Genomic DNA, 24,371 nt, shown 5'->3' with positions numbered 1-24,371 from the left:
TCTTCAAGTGACCGTTTGTTAAAGAGAGCAAACGCGGGTGCGCGCATCAGCGAGATAAAGACACGTTGCGCGTTCACGATTAAAACCGGTTTGGAAAAATTCTCACCAGCGCCAAAGTGTCAACATACGAAGTGCGCAGAACACCTCGTTTATTTGAAAATTACATTCATCTGGGCTGTCTAATTGCTTTAATTAAAATCCATGCTGCATGTTAAAATGAAGATGGCACGAGGCTTCCATTGGAGACGTCACTGAGGAGGGTGATCCGGAAGTAAGCACATACCTGCCCCAGCTCTGGGCTGCACCTGGACAGGTAAGGTACGCTCTACCAAGCCAATATACGCCTCTTCCTTAAGTAAATAAAGAAACAGCTTTTATTGCAAGAATATGTTTCCTTCGAAGAGTACTATTTAATTTGTTTATTTTTGGAGATGTGATTTGTTTGTTACTTTCCGGAAAAGGTGCGAGTCGTTGTACCGGGTTGTACCGAGTGCTCGGGCAGTTACGGAACCGGCGATATTCATACATCCGATAAGCAAATAAGTGGTACATATGACGTGTACTTGTATTCTTTCCTGGTTAATATAGTGCGGTAATGTCCATGGTATCTTCTACTCCTTCACGAGAAGCTATGATTGTAAATGTTGGTGTTGCTGGTACAATAAGCGACCTTCATTTACTTTTTAACTGGAACTGCTTTGCTCTTCAGCGAGTGTTTTATAGACACTGTCGAAGTCAAATTTAATGTAGTTGTGTTATAGTGCAATTATGAACTACTGTTTATTATCAGCCTTATTCTTAATTTGCCCTATTTAATGTTATAGGTTAGGGGTGGCCAATCTTTTCTAGAACGAGCCGTTGTTTGTGCGGGTTTTCACTGCAACTCTAATTACATTACTAATTAGAGGACTGATTTGGCTGAAGATTCCTCTCGCCTGGGTTTGAACAGCTGACCTAAAGGTTATCCCCAAAACCTGCATGCACCCACACTTTTTTCCTGTCTTTATTTTTACTACCAAAATCAGTTTTACAAAACCAATTTAATCACAGAAACCACATGTACAAGCAGTGACAATTAAGTAATAAAACCGGTCTATAAAAGACAAGGGGATTTGGAATGACAGGGTCTTGAGAAATATATATGACACATAGTTGACTTGCTGTCTTTCGGCTTCCTGTAGCTGCAGCACCTTTTGACGCTGCACCATGAAGAACCAGCAGGCAGCCAACCGGCCAGACAACACGGCCTTCACGCAGCAGCGTCTGCCTGCCTGGCAGCCTATGCTGTCTGCCCATGTCGTTATCCCGGGCTTCCTCCTCATCGGCATGGCCTTCATCGGCATAGGGGTGGCCCTCTACATCACCTCCCAGAACATCCAAGTGCTGGAGGTAGGTGTGGGGAGTGATGGGTCCTCTGCAGCTCATCCAGATGATCGTTAGCTCATGTCTAGTCCCGAGTGCTCACCCGTTCTGTATCCAGGGGTTGCTGAATGTAGCTTGGTGGTGCTCATTAAGCAGGGTGTCTGTTCTGTCTGACTTTGCAGGCGGATTACACGGGTACGGGCCAGTACACTAACTGCTCCGAATGTGCCAACATGCAGACCACTCCCTGCATCTGCAACGTGACCTTTTCGCTGACCACACTGTTCACGGTAACGTGCAGCACCATCTTGTCGAGCCGCCCACCCTGCTGTGCGGGCAGCTTCCTGGGCTCTGAGCCACGGACCCGCGGGCCCTTTCTCCTCCACAGGCGCCTGTGTTTCTGTACTACGGTCTGTCCAACTACTACCAGAACTATCGCAAGTATGGGGTGTCGCGAGATGACGTCCAGCTCTGGGGAGATCCGACGAGGGTAGGGAGGCCTCATGATCGTGGTGATGCCATGAAGGTTTCCACCGTCCTGCCAAATGTGTGTTTGCTGTCCTACAGAGTCCTGCTGATGCCTGTGCTCCGTACCAGTACATCGACAGCAAGCCTATCGCACCATGTGGCTCCATAGCCAACAGCATGTTTAATGGTAAACTAAGCGCCTCTGCTGCCCCCATCTTGTGCTGCCGGTGGCTTATTGTGCAGATGTACGACACCACCTTTGATTTATTCCTCTAAAGACACCTTCAGCCTGTATCAGATCATCAATGGCACCAAGAAAGAGGTTCCCTTGGATGGGAAGGGCATTGCCTGGTGGACAGATTATAATATAAAATTTCGGAATCCTACCCAGGGCTCCCTGCAAGATGCCTTCAACGGTAAGTGCTTTTCGGGCTGCTCACTGCTGTCCTGGGTAACTGCGGCTTCTGTACGAGGCTCTGTAGCTTGCACTGGGCTTCAGAACCACTTGGACCTGGCACTAGTTTCCCTTGTCCATCCACCTCCTTTCATTTCCTTTTTATATCGGTTGTCAGTTTACTGATTAGTTTACTCTATGTTCTAGGCACCATGAAGCCTGTGAACTGGTCCAAGCCTGCTTACGAGCTGGACCTTGGAGACCCGAACAACAATGGCTTCTTGAACCAAGACTTCCTGGTCTGGATGAGGACGGCGGCTTTGCCAGATTTCCGGAAGCTGTACCGGCGGATCACCGGTGGTGACTATGCGCTGGGCCTCCCTCCTGGGGACTATGTCCTCCAAATTGAGTACAGTATCCTTTTTGGTACGAGTGTTTGTTTCACTTGCCGGTGGGTCTGACCCACACCTTACTCGGTTCCTGCTCAAAGTACATTATGAACCTCCCTGTCTGGAACTTCCTGCTAAATTCATAGTCTGTCAACATTCCAGTTGACCAGATATCCATCCACAGAATCTGCTTCAGTCCAGATGTTCTGTTGGGGTCTTGCTCAATTCTTTTAAATAGGCTTTAATGGTGTCTGATTCTTTGGCCTATTTACCTGCGTGGATCCAGCCTCAGGCAGTAAGCCGGTCTTGCTGGTTTAACCACTTGGGTGTAACTTCACAAACAGCATAGAGAATGGAATTTTTTTTTTGTTTTGTTTTTGGGGCATAGTGAATGGGGGGAGGGGCACCCAGGTATAGAGATTTTCTTTCAACAGATGGGACTCCTCTTGAGGGGGTTAACAGGCCACCTTCAGTCGTTCTTACAGGTACTGACTGCTTGTTTCCTGTTCCCGGTCTGACAGCGATATGCCGTAACAGCTGTGTTCCCAGTTTATCCTTAACTTGTCCTTTCTCAAGACTACGCCGTAAAAGACTTTGGCCGCAAAAAGGTGGTGTTGAGCAATGTCACTTGGATGGGAGGGAAGAACGAGTTCCTCGGGATCGCGTACCTGGTGGTCGGCTCCCTCTGCATCGTCATGTCTGTCGTCATGCTCGTCGTCTACGCCAAGTACAAGTTTGCTGACGAGAACGCATGAGCGAGCGGCGGGACCTGCTGCTTTGGCTAATTTTGGCCTTTGCTCAGTTCGTCTAAGCCAGGGTAGGGGAACCTGTTCCATGGAGGGCAGTATGGGTGCAGGTATTTGGGCTGGCCTCTCAATCAGCCAATAAGAGGGTCCCCTGGACTGGAGTTGAAAACTACCATTTCATTATTGGCTGGCTGATCATCCCAAAAATCCACACATGCACTGGCCCACCATGGATCAGGTTACCTACACCTGCTTTGTCTTAAGATGGCACAATTAAATTCAGACCCAGCAAATAAGTGCCTTTCTCACTTGTGTAATGTTTGAGTCTCCATCAGCTTCCAAAGGTGCTTAATGGTAACTTTATGAAAGCAGGTATGAGAATTGGGATATTGACTGATCCCCATGTCTGAATCCTCATAGATTCTGGCTTCAGTTGCCCTGGAGATTCTCTTCCTGGTTTTGCTGTTTAATTGCTCTTCTGGGTGCTGGGGCTTTATACTCTGTTACAAACAATATATTTGCATTTTTAACCATTTTAAAATTCCACAAAGAGGAAAGTATCACATGTCTGTCCCTTAATTTTTGGCTCCCGGTTGCTGCACAGTAAATCTGTACTGTTTGTTCTCAGGTACTTTTTTTTCTTTTAAATTTCTGATTTTTGCCGTTTTGAAATACTTGAATTTTTTTTTTGTAATTTTAAATGATTCTCTGTATACCATTTTACGTATTGTAAAGCTGCCCTTTGGACTATTTGTTTAAATTGTCATGTCTGACTTTTTTCCAGAAAATAAACATGAAGTATTTACCTCTTTCTCGATTCATTTTCACGCCATACTGTAACACCGGCTTGTTTCCTGAGACAAAAGTCCGATCAATGGGCAGGCAGTGTTCTGGAATGACAGGCACGGTCGCATGTACTCTGCAATTTGATACTGCTTGCTTGGGAGTTCCGCGTATTTTCTTGCAGGATTGCCTACTCTCTCACGCAAATCTTACGGCAAGTCTGTTATTCCATTACGAACCTAATACTAGCTGCATCAAAGGCTTTGGAGAACTTTGCAAACCCTTCCGACTATTTACGAAGTAAAAAAACCTAAGTCTCACTCCAGACAGCAAAGCAGTGTTTGCAACCCTGCTTAAGTAAAGCAGAGATGCCTAACATTTTAAAGAGTCACTATCCAGGCACTCGTGCCACAGATCATGCTCTTAAACGCTATAATTTGTTTATTGTTAATGATGTGCGGCTTAATTGCGCGAAACGAGCCGAAAACGCTCCGGCCAATCAGAACGTGCTAACATTAGGACCTTCTAAAGGTGCGCCGCCGGACGTCATCATCGTAAGCCCGAGCCGACATGGCCGCTAGAGAAGGCGAGATGGCTACATCGGCTGATGATGATGATGCTGCTTTTCAGACGTTTTACACCGAGGTGGGGTGAAATGATTGCAAATAAGTGTCGTATGTTCTCATTTCTGAAATATTTCTAAATATTACGGCACTTCCATGTGAAGTGCTTACTTGCCATCGAGTGAGTTTTCCTCCTAAGTAACCCCGCCTCCGTACACTGTTATTGAAGGTGCTGTAACTCTCCTGCATTTTCTTATTAGGTGAAGCAGATTGAAAAGAGAGACTCTGTCCTCACACCGGCACAGCAGATAGAAAGGCTAACCAGGCCAGGATCTTCCTATTTCAATTTGAATCCCTTTGAGGTAAGTTTGCGTTCCTTGTACCCTGACATTGTGACAACGTAAGAGGAGCAGTGAAATGGCAGCAGGTGTTAGGAGGCTGTCTTCCCATGTGCGATCTCTCAGTCGTGGTCGTTTGAATTTTAAGGTCCTTCAGATTGACCCTGAAGTAACGGACGAAGAGATAAAGAAGAGATTTCGGCAGGTGACTGCTTTACCCATCTTTTTTTGGTGCTGAACTGAAATTTCAGATTTACTGATAGGGGTCTTTTAGGGCTTTTATTTAAAGAAATGTAGTGATTATGGCTAATGTTGGATTTCTTCAGATAATACTTACCACTAAATATCTTTGGATAATAATTGGAGACTCTCTTCCGCAGCTCTCAATTCTAGTCCATCCAGACAAGAACCAGGATGATGCTGACAGAGCCCAGAAAGCTTTTGAAGGTATTGTGCTCCTGGAGAAGTTTAGCACTGACCAGTTCATTTTAAGCTCCCTGCTAAACTCTTTCCTGTCCTGTGGTTGCATCAGATGTCCAGCATTTGAACACAGAACCTTCAGTCTTTTTAACGATGTTAGATAGTCAAATATTATTATAATTATGTATTAAGTCAGTGTTGACTCCTGACGGCCCGATAAATGGGTTTTCTCAGGAATGTTCCGTCTTCTGTCTGGATGGTGACAGATTCTGTTCCCAAAACACTAAACACTGTGAGATGTGCTTATTCCCTGGATCAGTCAGAGCTGCACAGTCTTTCCATGATGCGCCTCCACTTTTCTAGCGGTGGACAAGGCATACAAACTGCTCTTGGACCAGGAACAGAAGAAGCGAATCATAGACGTGATCCACGCAGGGAAGGAGCACGTGGAGCACATGGTGAGCAGACGCCTGGACAGTATTGGGTCAGAGTGATGTGTATAAGACAGGCTGTTACTTAAATGCCAGGTGGGCCCCAGTTGACCGTGACTGATGGTGCTGGCTTGGCAGTCCCCCTCCCCCAACGAGATGAGGGATCCTGTCCTTTTCCTCGCACTGACACGGGATGCTGTCTGGTCCTGATAGCTGTCATGCGTGTCCTGGGAGTGTGGCGTGCAGGTCCCGGTAGCTGTCTTGCGTGTCCTGGGAGTGTGGCGTGCAGGTCCCGGTAGCTGTCTTGTGTGTCCTGGGAGTGTGGCGTGCAGGTCCCACATGGGGTGGTGCCACAGGAGCCCGAGTGAGAGCTGCTCCCAGAGAGTATTTGAATGGCATCGACTGAAACCGGCTTCGGGCTGAAACTGCCCTGAATGTTTCATGCTGCTGCCTGTTGTCTTGGGTCAGATGGAGAAGAAGAAGAAGCAGTTGAAGAAGGACGGCAAGGTCATGGTGGTAGAGGAGGACGACCCAGAGATGGTATGACGACCGAAGCCCTTAGAGCAGGGGTCGGGAACCTTTTTGGCTGAGAGAGCCATGAACGCCATATATTTAAAAATGTAATTCCGTGAGAGCCATACAATATGTTTGAAACTAAATACAAGTAAAAGACCAACATTTTTAATGTACAATAAGTCTCTGAATTCTTTTTAATAACGCTGTTATGCTGTTGCTAACCAATGATGAATAAAGTACTTCTTACCATTAATGCGACTTATGGTGCTGAATGGTTCTGCTGGTGGCTTTGTAGTCTGGGTGATACGTCGTGAGGTTAAGCTTCATGCAGGCATTGAGACTTCCATCCGTTAAACGTGATCGTAGGTTGGTCTTAATGTTCTGTGATTGGCTCCAGCCACCTGCAACCATGAACATGAGCGGTAGGAAATGAATGGGTTGAAATACATGAGCATGTTTTATATTTTTAACGTTATTATTTTTTTTATTAAAGATTTGTCTGTGAGCCAGATGCAGCCATCAAAAGAGCCACATCTGGCTCGCGAGCCATAGGTTCCCGACCCCTGCCTTAGAGATTTACACGCCGGCAGTCGCCATTGAAAGTTCTCAGGTGCAGCGCCCCCTTGAGGTTCCTTGCGCCACTGACCTGTAGCGCTCTGTGTGCCGCTTCTCGCCTGCGCAGTTCAGACAGGCAGTCTACAAGCAGACCATGAAGCTTTTTGCAGAGCTGGAAATCAAGAGGAAGGAGCGGGAGGCCAAGGAGATGCACGAGAGGTGGGTTGGGGCACTGCAGAGTCTGGGGACGGGGGGTTATGGTCTGAGACCCTTAGCGATAGCAACAGTTCTTTTATTTGGCTTTCCCCTCCCCATGCAGGAAAAGGCAAAGGGAGGAAGAGATTGAGGCTCAGGAGAAAGCCAAGCGTGAGAGGGAATGGCAGAAGAACTTTGAGGTAACACAGCATCCCCCAGTGCATGGGTTAGACATGCTAATGCACTCACTGGCCACTAGGTCGTGCTACAGAGCTGGTTGGATTAGCAGTGACGGCGGCTCAGAGCAAAGTGCTGGGAACTTGAGGTAGCTATAAATGGTCTCACCCCACAATGTGGCAATTTTGCTCGCCACCAAACAGCTTCCTGCCTGCCTAAAGGAAGTTGCATTATCTTCTGAGTGGAGAAGTTCCCTTTATTGGACCCCTCTCAGTGAGAGACATTCTTTCCTCCGCCCAAAGCAGAACTTGTACCTATGTCAGTCGTTCATATTTTTCTGATAAACGTGTGCTGAGTGTGTTGATGTTAAAACTAGTCTTTATCCTGCACTTTCATTCCCATAAACATGCCAGAACATTCTGGAATAACTTGGCTTCTTGGGTGGTAGCGCCAGGCCCGGGTGCCTGTCGTCTTTCATGGGTATTTCTTGTGGGGTCTCAGCCCATGTGGTCTCTGTCTCCCAGGATACGCGGGATGGTCGCGTGGACAGCTGGAGAAGCTTCCAGGCCAAAGGGAAGAGCAGGAAGGAGAAGAAGGTGCGGACGTTCCTCAAACCACCGAAGGTCAAGATGGAACAGCGGGAGTGACCCCCCCCAGCCCCCCCTCCCAGTACTCTGCTCTCCTGTCTTCTGTTTAACGCCTGCTCTTATGAGCAGATGTGCACGTATATTTATGAAGTCCGATTCCCCTGGCAGAGCTCAGGGGCACATTTTTGAAATTGTCCCATTTTAATTTATTTTGGCCTCGATCCTTTCCTCCGTTTCATGGATGTGGTTTTCCAAAGGCTCCCCCGACTGAACCCTTGCCTCTACCTCGCCGTTGCCTGGTGCCGTCTTTCTGGGCCGGGCCGGGCTGGGCCGGCGGACCCATCTTGATAGTTTTGGATGGAATTCAGACTGCTCCTTGTTGCTGGACAGGGTGCCTGTCAGACTGTGATTTTCATTAAAGTGCTTCACTGTCACCCCTGCCGCCACCCTATCAGTGTGCGGGCCGCCGCCTCCACATGTGACTCTGAGAGGCTGTACCTGCCCTGTGTGTGATGTGACTTGCTGAGGTGTCGCCGCCTCTACATGTGACTCTGAGAGGTTGTACCTGCCCTGTGTGTGATGTGACTTGCTGAGGCGCCGCCGCCTCCACATGTGACTCTGAGAGAGACTGTACCTGCCCTGTGTGTGATGTGACTTGCTGAGGCGCCGCCGCCTCCCCATGTGACTCTGAGAGACTGTACCTGCCCTGTGTGTGATGTGACTTGCTGAGGCGCCGCCGCCTCCACATGTGACTCTGAGAGGCTGTACCTGCCCTGTGTGTGATGTGACTTGCTGAGGCGCCGCCGCCTCCACATGTGACTCTGAGAGGCTGTACCTGCCCTGTGTGTGATGTGACTTGCTGAGGCGCCGCCGCCTCCACATGTGACTCTGAGAGGCTGTACCTGCCCTGTGTGTGATGTGACTTGCTGAGGCGCCGCCGCCTCCACATGTGACTCTGAGAGGCTGTACCTGCCCTGTGTGTGATGTGACTTGCTGAGGCGCCGCCGCCTCCACATGTGACTCTGAGAGAGGCTGTACCTGCCCTGTGTGTGATGTGACTTGCTGAGGCACTGCGGTCAGTTGCTAGCATGTCTGAAAGTGTATGTTTCACTGATGACGCCCTATCTGGCAGGAATGGGGGGTTTGAACACCAGAACACCAGAATCATTGGTTAGTCAGCATTACCATTATTACTCTTTTCACCATTTAATAGACACAAATAAGGCTCATGTAATTATGTAAATGCTGATGTGAGTTGTGGTGATACGTGCTGCTTCCACTTGCTGACTGTAGTCAGGTCACAGGTCATTTTCTCAAGCTGTTTATATCGTATTTCCTGACTCTTAGGTATCAGCACTCAGATGGGGATCACACTGGCAAGCTGTACTAAGCTGTTTTTTTTCTGTGTGTGTGTGTGCGTGTGCATGCGCATGTGTGTGTTTCTGTGTTTTTTGTAATTATTACTTTTTGGGGACCAGATTTCCCCACAATGTAATACAAAACTGTAACCTTTTACCTTGTGGGGACATTTTTTGGTCCCCAAACTACAGACTTATTTTTAATAAAATAAATACTGTGAATGCAGTGAAAAACTAAAAATGCCAAAAGTCTATTTAGTTTGGTTATTTATGGTTATGGTTAGGGCCGGGTAGGGGTTAAGGTTGTTATTGTTAGGGTTATGCTCATAGAAATGAATGAAGAGTCCCCACAAAGATGTGTGTGTGTGTGTGTGTGTGCGCGCGAGCCCACAGTAAGCAGTAAGTTGCAGCTCATTTAAATGAAATGCTTCGTTTAAGATACCTGTGCAAATTCTGCCCACAGCTAACTAGCTAATTAACGACCAAATGTCTGCTATTAGTAAGCAGATGGTTTCCTCCGAACCTGCAGTAAAACACACCCCTGCTCTGCTCTCACCTCTGACCGGATGCAGCCTCCTGTTTTTACCTGCGCGGCCCACTGTGGGCTTCGGTGCTTCAGCTGCCGTGCCTCTCCCCTGTCGCCACGTATCTGCGTTAGGGCCAGTACTCAGTGGGTGTTCCTGTTGGCCCTCACACCTCTGCAATGTGGAGGGGGGTGGCTCTAAAACTCACTTCCTCTCCCCCCTCCCATGAGATACAGGTTTCTCCCAGATACTCCACGTTTACGTCTGTGTGTATATAATGCTGCTTACTACAGGGTGACAGTTAATCTACTAGGACTAACGGTAACTGGATAACCATCCGACATCCACTTCCCTTCCTTAGGGATGGTCCCTGTTTACAGTTCATTGCTAAATCTGACTTGTAGATCGATCTTTCGTTTTCCTTAGAATGCAAACATAATTCTGCTAATCTGCAGCGGCCCGCTGGACAAGTTTCACCGCTTATTCTGAATAAAAACAAAACATCCGCTTGTCCTCAGGCACTCGGCTTTTCTTATTGTGACGATGTTGCGGTTTGATGACGTGTCTGACAATGCTACATGCAAATCTGGAAGTGAATTGTCTGATGTCTGAGGTGGGGGATTTTAAAAGATGTCCATTCTTTGAATATGTGGTCTACACATCTATCGTTCCATCCTCTGTACCCACTTGTCTAATTCAGGGTCAAAGGAGGCTGGGGGTCTGGAGCCTATATCAGAGTAGAAGGAAACCCCATGACGACTGGGGGAGAACATGCAAGCCCCACACACACGGCCATGGTGGTGAGTTTGGGTGAGGTAACTGCCAGCCACTGCACCACCCTAGCAAACGTGTCCCTTCAAAACATGTAAAACCATAAATTTATTATGAAATGAGCGTAATGAGCTTATGCCAAGTTAAAGAATAGCTTTTTATGCTCATTATAATTATACTCGGCACTGTACCGTTATGAAACGGATCGAAAAATCCAAGCTTGCAAAACAGCAGTAGAAATGGAGTCAATGTAAGTTCATAACAATGTGCACTTGAGCATGACGTAAAAGGCCGTGCCCGAGGATGGTCGGGAGGTGCGATCCCCGGGCTGATTGCTCAAGAAGGAGTTGCTGAGAAGCCGTAACCGCGCAGGGGGAGGCAGGGGGAGGCAGGGGGAGGCCGTCACGTTCTGCACTTCAGACAGACAGGTTGATGTTTACAGCCGTCCTCATTCGGCGCAGACAGAGTGGGTATTGCGATCAGACCCAAAGGCTTCCAGAGCAGCGGGGCTCCGGCCGGGTGAGTAGCAGCTTGGCGTCTCTCTTCGCCTTCAGTTCATGCTGGTGGCTGCATGTGGAAATCAGGAGGTGCTAGATCACCAAGACAAACTGTCATAAAGTAAGGCACTGCGACAGCCTTGATCTACGCGCCCATGTAGGAAGAGTATAAACGCGAACATTTATCATTTATAAACGCGGTATGGAAATATTTGTCTACATTTAATGAAGACTTTGGAAACGATGAATGTGATGTAGGTTTAATGTTTTTTTTTTTTATTTCCATTATTTCTTATCTTACGAATGACAGACTGCAGCTGCCAGGTCAAATGTATGTGGTTGTCTCAGTTTTTTTATGTTTTGGACGAAACAAGAAGACTAAGCTATAGACTGGGTTAGTATTATAAGCGTTGTCTGTGGGTGGACTGTCTCGCATGTCCTCGAGGGTAAAAGACGCCGGCGTGACATGAAACACCCAAGACAATCAATCAAAGATATACTTAATAACCGCCAGAGGCTGGACAGTCCTGCAAATGCTCCTTGTATTTTGGTAAGATTATAAACAAACACCTGGACAGTAATCTGCGGCTTATCGGCAGCGTAGAGTAACGTGCTGATGGTTGACGATGGCATTAGGTACAGAGCCCGTGATGCTTACAGGCTGCTGACGTCGTGATGTTTGGATGGCAGCTGTCTTCCTCTTGCAGGCTATTTGGGACTTTTCGTGTTTTTTTTTGTACTTCAGTTACAAGTTCACTGTGGGATTTGCTTTGTGCTTTTTTGTCCTTCTGCTCACAGTGTGTCCTCTTTCCTTCAAAGGACGATGTCTTCGGGGAATATGTCGCAGAATTACAGCTTCCTGGACTCACCGTTCAGATATTCTGTTTTCCCAATCTTCTACAGCCTGGTCTTCATCTTTGGGCTAATAGCTAACTGCTATGCTCTCTACATTCTGCGCAACATCCGCGATGTCAAAGCCGTGAACGAGGTGCGGATCTACATGACCAATCTGACAGTGGCGGACCTCCTCTTCGTGATCACTCTGCCCCTGTGGATCGATTACTACAACCAGAGGGGCAACTGGCGTTTCCAGGAAGCCATGTGCAGAGTTTCCGGTGCTTTGTTCTTCATCAACACCTACTGCTCCATCCTCTTCCTGGCCGTGATCAGCTTCAACCGCTACTGGGTGGTGACGCGGCCACTCAGTGCCGCCACATCTGACCACTGGGGCCGCGGGGTGCTCGTCTCGCTGATGATCTGGGTCTTCACCGTGTTGGCCTCAATCCCGTATCTGATCCAAGATGGTGTCGTCAATGACAAAGGAATATCACGCTGCTTTGAGGGATACCAGGAATCGGACGAGAGCAGGAAGTGTTTCCTGGTTACCACCCACTTCCTCATCATCTCTTTCTTCTTTGTGGTCTTTCTGATGGTCGTCATCTGCAATCTGTTGATCATCCGCGCCCTGCTGGTTCCGCCCGTCGCTCCACACGGGACCCGCGTCAGTGTGCGGAGCTCGGGCCTGAAGAGCCGCGCCCTGGGCATGGTGACGGTGGTGCTGGTGGTGTTCGTGGTGTGCTTCGTGCCCCACCACCTGGTGCAGGGGCCCTGGACGCTGATGGTGCTGCAGCTGGCGATGAAGGGAAAGGAGCAGGAGGCTAGCAGGAGGTTCCTCAACGACGCCCACCAGGTCACCCTCATGCTCATGGGGCTCAACTGCCTGCTGGACCCGGTGATCTACTGCCTGGCCACCAAGATGTTCCGCAGCTTCATCTCCATGCACTTCAAGAAGGTGATGCGAGGGAGGAGCTGCCCCAGGAACAGCTCCCAGACCACGGTGTCCATGGTGACGCGGGGGCCGAAGGAGGTGATGGGGCCCACGGTGCACTGAGCGGGTGGAACATACGTCACACACGCACGCACACACGCACACACGCACGCACGCACGCGCGCACACACATGCACACACACGCACACACACTTCACACACGCACACACACTTCACACGCGCACACACGCGCGCACACGCACACGCACACACACTTCACACACGCACACATCTGGCATCCCTGCACACCCAGTATCGTCAGACAGGGACACAGTGGGCAGACCGGTGTTCAGCACACTGCTGTGGCGTTCAGGTCACTGGACGCACTTCGGCTGCTGGCAGGGAGCGCAGGCAGTTCCTGCTCCTCACGCAGTCACTGCATTTACAGTAAACTTACGAGGTTAATTAGATCAGGTCATTTAGAATGGGAACTATCAGAGTTCACTGCATCCTCGTCTAAAGTTCCCCCCATACCGCCTTCCCGCGTCGGCCCGGGGGTGTCCTTACACGGCGGTCATGACCGATTTCTGTGTGTGAACCTTGCCGGAGCCACTCTGATGCTCCTGCTTTATACAGCTCTGGAAAAGAAATTTCATAGTTAAATCCTGGTTTAATCCAAGTTCTGCTGGCAAACGCTGCATTTCGGTCTTTCAGGCAAAAATTTCTACGGCAAAAATTTACGATGTCAGTATGAACTGTGTTTTTAACCGAGAGAATGTATCCTAATAAGGAAATGTACCCAATCTGAATAAAATGTCTATGGTTTTTAAACGGTGGCAATGCGTTCTGATAAGGAAAATGTATATTATCGGCACAATATACCTCTAGCTTTGAACGCTGGTAAAACATACTGGAAAGGAAATATATGCTAACAGAACAAAATTCCTGTGATTTTTCACAGCGATAACAATCTGATAAGAAAATGTGTGGCATCAGATAAGCAGATCTATAGCATGGAACGGAGCTGAGAGTCCTCATTGTTCCTGTAGCTGCCCGAAATTGTCTTTGTTTGGAATATTAAAGAGTATGAACAAAAACGGACTATGCAAGAAAATAAAAGAACGTGTATGACAGAAAGCTGGAGTATTTTTGGAACAGTGGGTTTAATTTATGCACTAGCTTACATTCGAGAAACAGCATAGATGCTACATATACACAGTTATAACTATACCCACACATAAAAACGAGAAAGTATAATCGCTTACTTTCCATCGAATATTCTTGCAACGGTCTGCTACGTTTAAGGGCCGTCGGAGAACATTGTTGTTCTGTTCTACGCATGCGCTCTAACAGAGTACGCTATTCCATGCTGTAATGTCAGAACACAGACAGTGCCTCATAAATCAGAGGAAGACGTCAGGTGACCTTCAACAAAGAATGGCAACCATTAAGGGCAGGTGTGAAGTGCACTGCCAGGGCTGAAGACCGGTGAAGCGAGGAGGAAGCCCTTGGAACATAAGAAAGTGACAAACGGCAGGAGGCCGATTGGTCCATCCGGCTCGTTTGTGGAGAACTTGGCTAATAACCCAGAGTTGTTAAAATCTCGTCTAGCTCTGATTTAAAGGAACCCACGGGTTCAGTGAGTAGCGGGGAAGAGCGAGGCTGGAGTTTGCAAAAACATGTATTTTATAGACATAAATTGAGTGAAAGTGAAGATTTTGCTGTGATCTCTTAATCTTTCCCAGAGCCGCATATACATCCTTATTTAGGAGTATGAAATCCGGGCTTGTATGCTCATTTATTTTTCTATGTCTCCATTAAAGTGTAATAAAATATGGGATTTGGCCTCTCTGTCCTTATTTGCCTTTTCCTGCATGACAGTGCGCCTGGTCTCGTTCCTGGGGACATGGTCACCCGCAGCTCCTCCCCGCATCCAGCCTCTCACTCTCTGTTCTCACGCAGATTTGGCCTGTTTAGATGTTTCTTTCATTAACTTATAGTGATGCGGATGGCGTGACGCTAATCAGCTGCGTGACTCTGCCTGTTGGTCTCCTCCTCTCTGCGTGACTCTGCCTTTCGGTCTCCTTCTCTCTGCGTGACTCTGCCTGTCGGTCTCCTCCCCTCTGTGAGACTCTGTGAGGTGCTTCTGCTGTCTGAACACATTCCTCAGACAAGGGACTCTCAGGGAGCACTCTGGGAGTCACTGCTGTGGGCCCTGGCTGCTCTGTCCTGGAACAGAGACCCCAGATAGGCCATCGGAGGCTGTTAGGATCTCCTCTGCTTCACCAGGTGGACTGTGAGCTTGTCCAAACACCAGAAGTATGCATATTCATTTTGAAATGTAAACCTTTTCTGGGGAGTGTCTGGATAATAACCATCCACACGAACGATGAACCACATGGGATCATACACTGCAGCCTGAAGATCTGCCCGTTATCCTGGGCTCTCCTGATTTCCATAATCAAGCATGAAAGTAACGGTAATGATTTCAGCAGAAACTGGAAGCATAGTCAGCCAGAGGTTAGCATTCAGAGCCTCCGCCAGTCCCTCCTGTGCTAATAACCTTTTTGAACCATTATAATCAAATCTGAGATCACCTTAGGGTTAGTCTGAAATGCTCACCACCAAACTCTTTAGAGCTGAAACTCTGCCCTCTTTGTGTGCAGGGGGGCCTGCCTTAGACCTAGTGATTCCGAGCCTTCACAGAAGCCTGTCCCGCAAGGTCCATGGCCCAGGACACAGAGGGAGCCTGCACACCCCCCTAATGGAAGCTTAGGGTGGACCTGAAGCCAGCATTGAGCTCTGAGGATTAGAAACCCAGACATCTGCATATGTACGCATGCTCTTAGCTGAACTGGTGACCTGCTTTTTAACTCTTTCGCACATTTACACAAAGCTGTAATATCAGATCTTTTTATCAGGCATGATAATTTCACCACAGACAGAGATGAGTGCGTAGGCTGCCCCGCTCTCACCCTGCAGACAGTTTCGATGCTCCGCTCTTGCACTCTGCAGACAGTCTCGGTGCCCCGCTCGCACCTTGCAGACAGTCTCGGTGCCCCGCTGTCACCCTGCAGACAGTCTCGGTGCCCCGCTCGCACCCTGCAGACAGTCTCGGTGCCCCACTCTCACCCTGCAGACAGTCTCGGTGCCCCGCTCGCACCCTGCAGACAGTCTCGGTGCCCCGCTCGCACCCTGCAGACAGTCTCGGTGCCCCGCTCTCACCCTGCAGACAGTCTCGGTGCCCCGCTCTCACCCTGCAGACAGTCTCGGTGCCCCGCTCGCACTCTGCAGACAGTCTCGGTGCCCCGCTCTCACCCTGCAGACAGTCTCGGTGCCCCGCTCGCACCCTGCAGACAGTCTCGGTGCCCCGCTCTCACCCTGCAGACAGTCTCGGTGCCCCGCTGTCACCCTGCAGACAGTCTCGGTGCCCCGCTGTCACCTTGCAGACAGTCTCGGTGCCCCGCTGTCACCCTGCAGACAGTCTCGGTGCCCCGCTCTCACCCTGCAGACAGTCTCGGTGCTCCGCTCTCACCCTGCAGACAGTCTCGGTGCCCCGCTGTCACCCTGCAGACAGTCTCGGTGCCCCGCTCTCACTCTGCAGACAGTCTCGGTGCCCCGCTCTCACCCTGCAGACAGTCTCGGTGCCCCGCTCTCACCCTGCAGACAGTCTCGGTGCCCCGCTCTCGCACTCTGCAGACAGTCTCGGTGCTCCTCTCGTATTCTGCACAGTCTCGGTGTCCCACTTGTTTTGGCTGCTTTCCTAAACTTGTATTTGCATTTCCTCATTTTTCTCCTTTTCCCCAGAAACCCTCATGAGCCCTTCTGACTGTCTAGTGTCATTATTACAATAATGCACCTCATTGTTATTAGTATCATTTTTAAAATTCTTCCAGTGAAATTGATAACATTTGACTTCACTTATTTCAGCTATTAATTCTGAAAGAAATGGGCTTGATAATGGACCAGCATGGCTTCTGTCCAACGTAGAAACCCACTTAACCCAGAGCCGTTGGCCACCTGCTGTTTTCAAAGCTAGCAACTGACTTGTTTTGTTTCACGGTCATATGCGGCTTGCCTGGGCCTGTCCTGCAGTGCTCTTTTCTTAGATCAAGGAGAGTCTCCACATTTCCGATGTCACCAGTCAGATGCGTTTCCATTTGTGGAAAATGTACAGAAACAAGAAGTGAACATACACCCATACACTGATGACTCAAAGCAGCAGCCGGAGCGCCTGTCATTTCCCACACAGAATTCTCGTAATCTTCTTGGCTTCTCAGAAATGTACTTCCTGCAGTTCAGAAATCTTGCAAAGACCGAGGCGACTTCTCTCTCTAGAAGATAATGAAAACTGAGCACCTGGCCTGCGTTTATCCACAGCGTCGAAGCAATGTTGCCACACTGTCCACCCTGCAGCTTCCTGTTAAGTTCAGCGTGGTCCCTAAATAAACAAACAGCGTTTGTGGTGAAGGCTCCTGTGAGGGGGCTGATGGAATGGGGCCTCCTTCTCTGCCCTGGTCTTTGAATCCCCATCATCTCAGTCTCTCAGCCAGAGAATGATGCTGGTTCTACTGCATCTGCTGACAAGTATCCCTGCACACGACGGTGCCAACGCCCGGCTCCTTCCCGGCTCTGTGCCGGTGTGAGGATTAGCGGGGTGCGGGCTGTGACTCTTTGGGGTAGGCTGGCATTCGGAACCGGATAGTTATTTGTGTTGTTGTACAGTGATTCTACCCAGTGGTGATTTAATTAATAATTTGTAGGTTCTGCACAGTTGTTATTAGTGTGTGTTAAACACTCTGCCAAAGTGATTAAATAATTTCCTTTTTAATCTTTGTCTGTTGATCTGCTCAATACATCAGCATACAGAAAAGTGAAAGCATTAGAAAGATATAATAGATAGTGACTCCCCCTTGCAGTGAAATAACCCCAGCAAGGCAGCCTAAGACGAGCACCATGCCTGGCGAGCAGCAGGAGCAAAGCGGGACGAAGCGGACTGAGAGACAGCAGGACAGCTTGGAGGGACGGAGTCAAGCGCTTTTGCTTCCGGCTTTGCAGTAACACGGCTTGGCTGCTTTGGCAGCGGCGCTGTGCCGCATCTGGGAGGCTGCCGGCTGTGACTCTCAGGTCAGTTTGCCATAGAAGTTCTCCTTCTTCCTGGAGGGGTTCAGGTCACAGTAGGTCTCCGCCAGTTCTTTGCAGTTCATGTAGATGTCTCCTCCTGCCATCGGCCCCTGCACTGTCCTGACAGGCGGAGAGGCAGGATTTAGGTACAGCAGCACTACGGGGTTATGGGCAGCTACAGCATGGTGCAGTGACATCACATACACTGGCACACATGGACCCAGCAGGGCGCGCACACACACACACACACACAGGCACACACATAAACATACCTTTATGGGGACCGCTCTTTCATTTCCAGTGGAGAAATGCTAACGCTAACTATGACGACCTTAACCCCTACCCCACACTAACCATAACCATAAGTAACCAAGCAAAATACAAGAGTTTTTGCATTTTTAGTTTTTACATTGCAGTCACAGATTTTTATAAAATTGAGGGAACTGGTCCCCATAAGGGGAAAAAAAAACGGGTATTCATCACTTTGTGGGGACATTGTGTCCCCATAAGGTAAGGTATACCCACTCACACGCACAGACACACAAACACAAAGCTGTATCTGCTATCTGTGTGTCCTACTGCTTACTGTATGCAGGTCTGAGAACCCGGGAGACCTAAAAACGAACAGAAAGGATCCGTTACTAATGACCTCCTGCCCTCACAGGGCTGCTCAGCCTCCTCTCGGCAACCTTGACGTAACCGTAATGCGATGCTACACTTTGTGTCACTCACCTCCAGGGGGCGCTTGTCTGTCCAGGTTCTTCAGGGCCTTGCTTGCTTTGGCCCGTCCCATGTAGAGGTACAGAAGTATCAGGAGCAGGATGGTCCAGGCCAGCAGTACCAGGGCAAACGCTACGATGCCGATGGTCAGAAGCCCTGTGGGCACAGTGGCCGCCAGTCAGTGCAGTCATCTTCTCTTCAGTCATCCTGATTGTCATGGCAACCATTAGCGTCGTCCGGGACCACCGTTGCGTCTTACTGTCACTACATGGTCATCGCCTGGCTGTCGTTGCCATGACGATGCCTCTCCAATATTGTACTGGCCATCAATATCAAAATGGCTGCTGCTTAACTGCTGCTATCGGGGACCGTTGGTCCCATCGTTGTGGAGGCCCTGTGCATGGCTCCTGCAGACGCGTGCTGATCTAGCATGCGGAGGGAGTGACGGCTGGCCCGCTAACCCGCCTTTCTGTTTCACTACATTTCTGTTCCGAAACACACAGTCCTATTCTCATTTGCCTGTGAGAGATGCCCCCCTCCCTCTCCAGCCTTGGTGTTCAGGCATCAGTGCCTCTGCGGGGAGGATGGGGGGGAAGCAGTGTGTCTGAAGATCAGCCGATGAAGTGCACCCCCCCCCCCAGTGAGAAACCCTTGCTACTAGTCTTTACAGAGGAGTAACGCAGAGACACGGTGACTCACACGTCTCCTGTGAGACAAAGACGCACACCCACACACGCACTCTGGAGGGCGCTCTCACATGTCTGTGTTTGTGGGGAATTTCCACTGACTCATGCAAACCTTCCTGTAAAGTCTGTGATGAAAGATCTGCTATCTGTGGACACTGCAATTCACACAAGATTAAATACACTCACACATGGGCACACACACACCCACACTGACAAAGGCAGACACACACACACAGTCACACACAGAGACATACACACACACATATGCAGACTCACACAGACACAGGTACAGTGACGTCGCCCATCACCTGCAGGCTCACCTGGCTGGGGGAGGATGTGCACTGCGTGGAGCTTGCTTTTCTGCTCGATACCCTCCATGGGCAGGTATGCCTGGCAGAGGTAGTTGCCGCTCTGCTCCACGGCACTCAGGCTCAGCTTCTGGCCCGAACCCACGCTCTCGGAGGTGTTGACACCCTCCCTCTCCCAGCTCCAAACCACGAGAGGAGAGACGGCCCCCCCCGAAGCTGACACGCAGCTCAGGGTGAGCGTCTGGCCCTCAAACACAAAGTCGTTGGGCGTGGCAACCACCGTGATGGGGGGGAGCACCTCTGTGGAGATAGCGACAGCAAGCCTTGTCAGGGGGGCACAGCAGCTACGGGAAGGGGGAGTGCGCCTGTGCGGCCGAGCAAAGCCCATGTAAAGCAGCACGTACCGATCACTGTCAGGTTAACAGGCTGGCTGACATCTTAGCTTGTAGTGTACGTACAGGCATAGCTTCCGGAGTCTCTCACGGTCACGTTATGCAGACTCAGGACTTTGCCTGACATGACTGTGACCCACAGCCCGGTCCCATTCTGTGGAGTCAGCCAGTACCATGTGGGGCCTCCCAGGCTTCTAGGCCAGGAGTGACAGATCATCTGCACCTCTGTGCCAACCAGCACAACTGGCACACCCTTGCTGAAGGAGATGTTAAACCTGGGGGAGATCCCTGTTGGGCACAACATCGGTGGATCGGTGGAAGGCCCTGGTGTACAGCTTCTGACGTCGATGTGGGAGAAGGAGCCATCTCACTGGCGGAGACGCAGCAGACGACTTGGCATCAGCCTGGAGGCCTCCTGAGGGCACTCTTTGGAGGGATTGGAGTGGGGGGTGACAAAGGGCCACCATAGAGACAAAATGCCCCCTTTCTAGGCTGCATCTACACCCACAGCATGAGACACTGGAGGCTGAAAAGACTGGCACTGAAGTGGCCCTGGCGATTCTCCGAGGCGGAGCAGAGGCACGACGAGGCCCTGGCGATGCTCCGAGGCGGAGCAGAGGCACGACGAGGCCCGGGCGATTCTCCGAGGCGGAGCAGAGGCACGACGAGGCCCGGGCGATTCTCCGAGGCGGAGCAGAGGCACGACGAGGCCCGGGCGATGCTCCGAGGCGGAGCAGAGGCACGACGAGGCCCGGGCGATTCTCCGAGGCGGAGCAGAGGCACGACGAGGCCCGGGCGATTCTCCGAGGCGGAGCAGAGGCACGACGAGGCCCGGGCGATTCTCCGAGGCGGAGCAGAGGCACGACGAGGCCCGGGCGATGCTCCGAGGCGGAGCAGAGGCACGACGAGGCCCGGGCGATTCTCCGAGGTGGAGCAGAGGCACGACGAGGCCCGGGCGATTCTCCGAGGCGGAGCAGAGGCACGACGAGGCCCGGGCGATTCTCCGAGGCGGAGCAGAGGCACGACGAGGCCCGGGCGATTCTACGAGGCGGAGCAGAGGCACGACGAGGCCCGGGCGATGCTCCGAGGCGGAGCAGAGGCACGACGAGGCCCGGGCGATTCTCCGAGGCGGAGCAGAGGCACGACGAGGCCCGGGCGATGCTCCGAGGCGGAGCAGAGGCACGACGAGGCCCGGGCGATTCTCCGAGGCGGAGCAGAGGCACGACTAGGCCCTGGCGATAGAGCCGCAGCTGCTGGGTAGACTGACAGGAAGCCTGGGGTGACAGGAACCTTGCCTGTGCTTCCACTCCTCTTACCACACACATCAACAACATGACCCCACAGTACAGTGCGGCACCAGATGAGGAACATATTTGAAACCAGCGCTCGGCTTCCCCATGGCGGTGGACCTCGGTGCAGCTCGCCTGGGGCGCCCGCGGCATGTGCTGTAACTGCCTCTTTTAATACCTTCCGGGGCCCGTAATGGTGCTACAGGTGCTGAAAATAAGCCAGGATTCTGCAAAGCCTTCAGAACGGGTCAGAACAGGCCCAGAATACAATGGCAGAGCCTGGACCGAAGCCCAGATGCCGAGAGGGAAGCTGCCTCTATGAAAACAACTTTAAACACAAACAAACCCAGGAATGCACCCATAAACGCTCCCGGGTGGCATGGTGATTGAGTGTTAGCGCTGCAGTATGGTAGTAGCTTTGAAGGAAGCATTTTGGTAGACGGTGTTTGGCTTAGCTGGCATCCGTCTGTCAGCTCCCTCTCTGACAGTGAGCAAACAGTCAGTAACCTTACAGAGAAACGTACAGTTTACCACCTGACAATAGGGAGATGCGAAGTGAAACTGCTGAAGGCTGAAGCATAGAGCTGCATGGACGCGCCCTGTGTGTACGCGGCCGACATGTTCCCCACTGCTGATGAGGTGGACAGTTCCCCACTTGTAGAATTACATACTTACCCCTCCCCCGGTGTCTGTCTTGTAAAAGTGGCACCCCCCCCCTCCTCCCGGCCCCAGCCCCGAGAAAGGGGCTGTCAAGCAATTAAAACTGAATAAAATAGACATAAGATTACTTCTGCTAACAAGGACAACAAAAATAAGCAAATGAACAACAAAAACAACAGGAAATAAATTCCAGTCACCTGTGAGCTCATTACAGGTATGACAGTGTTGTGCCTTCCTGTCATAAATGCCTATGCTTCCCCACTAAAGAGGGTTTAGGGTCAGGGGGTCAGGGGGTCAGGGGCTTCCTTACCTGCCACCGCAGACGCGCACAGGAGCAGCAGCAGCAGCATGCTGTGAGAGGACACCTTGCCGGCGATGCACCTCGTCTGCACACAGCGGGAGGAAGCTGGCTGTCTGTGTGAGGAAGCTGTGCTTCTCCTGGATGTGAACACTTCACCTGTGCAAACCGGAGCCTGTCCTCCCGCTGGCCCGTCCTCTCACATCACAGCAGAGCGGCACCTCCCTTGGCGGGGAGCTTTTGCGGTCATGTTTAGGGACGTGCCGATCCCATGTTCAGTATCGGTATTGGTCCTAATCTGGCCTAAATTACTGGACTGGATATTGGGGAGGAATAAAAAATATGAACCAAACCATTAAACGTCATGGGGATGCTGGCAAAACTCGCAACAGGGTGTAAGCAGAAACATCACGCTCTCACATTGGAGCAGCTGCGTCACGTGATAGGAACCTTCTGATAGGAGCCTTCTGATAGGAGCCTTTTGATATGAGCTTTTGATAGGAGCCTTCTGATAGGAGCCTTCTGATATGAGCTTTTGATAGGAGCCTTCTGATAGGAGCCTTCTGATATGAGCTTTTGATAGGAGCCTCTGATATGAGCTTCTGATAGGAGCTTCTGATAGGACTTGAGACCCATCAGCATGTCCATTCATGCATCGTCTCTGACTCCCGATTCCATTCATGCATCGTCTCTGATTCCCAATTCCATTCATGTGATCCGTCTCTGACTCCTGATTCTATGCTTTATCTTTGACTCTCCATGCCTTTATTGTCTGCTGTTAGCAGGTTGGGGGTGAGGCTGCTATCCAGCCACAATCCCCTGCATTGGAGCAGTGTGCTGCCTGTCTGTTCTCCTATCATCATTAATTGTTTTTATTTTACAGCCGAAGAAATTCACTCATTTGACACACATCCTCCAAATCCCCTTCAGAAGCGTGAAACAGGAGGCCTGCGCTGATATGGCCCAGTGTCCTCTCAGGACCCCCACTTCATCAGTAGCACATTCACCTGGGGCAGTGGTGGGGAGGGTAGCTGGGCCCAGATGTTCTGTGCCTTCATGACTCAAAATGTGGTTGTGAGACTCTGTGTTAAGGGTGTCCTTGCATGACTCCACAGGTGATGTCGTCAGGCAAAAGCAACAGGGGCCATAGAGCAGCCCAGCCAATGAAGACACTTGGTGCATGACTGGCGGTAGCCCCAGCCAATGGGCAGGCTCCTAACACCTCACCATTTCATCCCACCTAGAGTGTGGCAGATGCACATTGTAAGTAATTGTGTGTGTGGGGTGGGGTGGGGGGGGGCAAACTGGGCCCTCAGCAGGATATTTTGGGGGTTAATAGTATTTCATATATTCATCATACATTCACCCCAGGGCGTCACAGCATAGGGACTCTATAATAAAGAGCAGAATATGGGTTTTTGTTGTATTATGCACCCTTCTTGTCCAACCCGCAGTCCAACTTCTTGGTTCTATTGTGTCCATGTCCCAGAATCCCCCAGGCCCAATGATAACCCTCATTCCTGGCCCTTGTGTCCCCTGTGCTGCTTTGCATGGCATTCATAAACTCGGCCACTAGATGGCACACATCACTCACACATGCAGCCGCCACGTCTCCTTAGCGCTCAGGTCTGCTGGAGGCGCCCCCTTCCCGCAGCCCCCTCTGCCCCCGAAGCCTGTCTGACAGTGAGAGGCAGCTCTGCCATCTGTGCGCAGCTGTGCCTAAGGAGCCACATTTCAAAATGGTCGATTCAGCCCTGGAGCTGAAATAGGCTGCCTGATTCTCAGGTTCCTGTGCGGGGGCTGGGGGGGGGGTGCCGTCCCGCGCGGAGCAGCAGTGAGGAAACGAGAGTAACTCTGGCCGCTTCCTGCCGTCCCGCAACATCAAAGCCCCCCAAAATGGCTGGGGGGGAGATGAATAATGTTCAGCAAAAATTGTCCTCTCATCACCTTCTTGACGGGAACAAGAATGAAGCTGCTTTCCTTCTAAGAGAAACTGGGTGAAATCCCAGCTTCACGGCCTCCTGCTGAGGACAGGGCTTGAGGAGGACCAAT

The 24,371-nt window shown here is 50.6% G+C and overlaps 4 protein-coding genes and 1 long non-coding RNA gene across 12 annotated transcripts; 3 read left to right on the top strand and 2 right to left on the bottom strand.

Annotated features, from left to right (window-relative positions):
* Positions 1–57: 57 nt before the first annotated feature.
* Positions 58–4,164, top strand: tmem30b (transmembrane protein 30B). Of its 3 annotated transcripts, none has more exons than XM_048975749.1 (8): positions 58–313; positions 1,182–1,389; positions 1,545–1,652; positions 1,751–1,852; positions 1,930–2,017; positions 2,109–2,246; positions 2,432–2,638; positions 3,190–4,164. In XM_048975749.1, exons 2-8 carry the CDS (start codon positions 1,207–1,209, stop codon positions 3,366–3,368), a joined length of 1,005 nt encoding a protein of 334 aa, XP_048831706.1. In that variant the 5' UTR covers positions 58–313; positions 1,182–1,206; the 3' UTR covers positions 3,369–4,164. The 3 variants fall into 3 exon arrangements, with proteins under 3 accessions (XP_048831706.1, XP_048831707.1, XP_048831705.1); XM_048975750.1 differs by having other exon boundaries at positions 58–318; XM_048975748.1 differs by lacking the exon at positions 58–313 and adding an exon at positions 325–960.
* Positions 4,165–4,308: 144 nt separating this feature from the next.
* LOC125708167 (dnaJ homolog subfamily C member 8-like) lies at positions 4,309–8,684 on the top strand. The gene is made up of 9 exons (XM_048975751.1): positions 4,309–4,787; positions 4,966–5,067; positions 5,192–5,248; positions 5,424–5,490; positions 5,827–5,921; positions 6,363–6,434; positions 7,093–7,184; positions 7,285–7,360; positions 7,862–8,684. Exons 1-9 carry the CDS (start codon positions 4,713–4,715, stop codon positions 7,982–7,984), a joined length of 759 nt encoding a protein of 252 aa, XP_048831708.1. The 5' UTR covers positions 4,309–4,712; the 3' UTR covers positions 7,985–8,684.
* On the bottom strand, positions 8,485–9,084 carry LOC125708168 (uncharacterized). Of its 5 annotated transcripts, none has more exons than XR_007382428.1 (3): positions 8,963–9,084; positions 8,693–8,893; positions 8,485–8,558 (listed from the first exon to the last, which is right to left on the bottom strand). It is a non-coding gene; the product is annotated as an uncharacterized LOC125708168 (long non-coding RNA). The 5 variants fall into 5 exon arrangements; XR_007382430.1 differs by having other exon boundaries at positions 8,760–8,893; XR_007382431.1 differs by having other exon boundaries at positions 8,626–8,826.
* A 578-nt stretch (positions 9,085–9,662) lies between these two features.
* On the top strand, positions 9,663–14,687 carry ptafr (platelet-activating factor receptor). Of its 2 annotated transcripts, none has more exons than XM_048975747.1 (2): positions 9,663–11,096; positions 11,894–14,687. In XM_048975747.1, the coding sequence occupies exon 2, from the start codon at positions 11,898–11,900 to the stop codon at positions 12,963–12,965; it is 1,068 nt and encodes a 355-aa protein (XP_048831704.1). In that variant the 5' UTR covers positions 9,663–11,096; positions 11,894–11,897; the 3' UTR covers positions 12,966–14,687. The 2 variants fall into 2 exon arrangements, with proteins under 2 accessions (XP_048831704.1, XP_048831703.1); XM_048975746.1 differs by having other exon boundaries at positions 11,091–11,195.
* Positions 14,688–17,657: 2,970 nt separating this feature from the next.
* On the bottom strand, positions 17,658–22,486 carry LOC125708169 (uncharacterized). The gene is made up of 5 exons (XM_048975752.1): positions 22,332–22,486; positions 19,693–19,980; positions 18,699–18,842; positions 18,553–18,580; positions 17,658–18,086 (listed from the first exon to the last, which is right to left on the bottom strand). The coding sequence occupies exons 1-5, from the start codon at positions 22,369–22,371 to the stop codon at positions 17,966–17,968; spliced, it is 621 nt and encodes a 206-aa protein (XP_048831709.1). The 5' UTR covers positions 22,372–22,486; the 3' UTR covers positions 17,658–17,965.
* Positions 22,487–24,371: the final 1,885 nt, after the last annotated feature.

Source organism: Brienomyrus brachyistius, chromosome 14 (genome assembly GCF_023856365.1).
Source record: "Brienomyrus brachyistius isolate T26 chromosome 14, BBRACH_0.4, whole genome shotgun sequence".
Taxonomy (NCBI): Eukaryota; Metazoa; Chordata; class Actinopteri; order Osteoglossiformes; family Mormyridae; genus Brienomyrus; species Brienomyrus brachyistius.
The sequence above is the reverse complement of the archived record's forward strand: the minus strand, read 5'-3'. Positions and strand labels throughout refer to the sequence as shown.

Coding starts and splice junctions, on each gene's coding strand:
- tmem30b (XM_048975749.1), top strand. CDS start 1,207: ATGAAGAACCAGCAGGCAGCCAACCGGCCAGACAACACGGCCTTCACG. Junction 2,018..2,108: donor AGCCAACAGCATGTTTAATG/GTAAACTAAGCG, acceptor ATTCCTCTAAAG/ACACCTTCAGCCTGTATCAG. Junction 2,247..2,431: donor CCTGCAAGATGCCTTCAACG/GTAAGTGCTTTT, acceptor TCTATGTTCTAG/GCACCATGAAGCCTGTGAAC.
- LOC125708167 (XM_048975751.1), top strand. CDS start 4,713: ATGGCCGCTAGAGAAGGCGAGATGGCTACATCGGCTGATGATGATGAT. Junction 4,788..4,965: donor TTCAGACGTTTTACACCGAG/GTGGGGTGAAAT, acceptor TTTTCTTATTAG/GTGAAGCAGATTGAAAAGAG. Junction 7,361..7,861: donor AATGGCAGAAGAACTTTGAG/GTAACACAGCAT, acceptor TCTGTCTCCCAG/GATACGCGGGATGGTCGCGT.
- ptafr (XM_048975746.1), top strand. CDS start 11,149: ATGTGGAAATCAGGAGGTGCTAGATCACCAAGACAAACTGTCATAAA. Junction 11,196..11,893: donor CCAAGACAAACTGTCATAAA/GTAAGGCACTGC, acceptor TTTCCTTCAAAG/GACGATGTCTTCGGGGAATA.
- LOC125708169 (XM_048975752.1), bottom strand. CDS start 22,371: ATGCTGCTGCTGCTGCTCCTGTGCGCGTCTGCGGTGGCAG. Junction 18,843..19,692: donor GCACATCCTCCCCCAGCCAG/GTGAGCCTGCAG, acceptor CTGTGCCCACAG/GGCTTCTGACCATCGGCATC. Junction 18,581..18,698: donor CAGACAAGCGCCCCCTGGAG/GTGAGTGACACA, acceptor GTTCGTTTTTAG/GTCTCCCGGGTTCTCAGACC.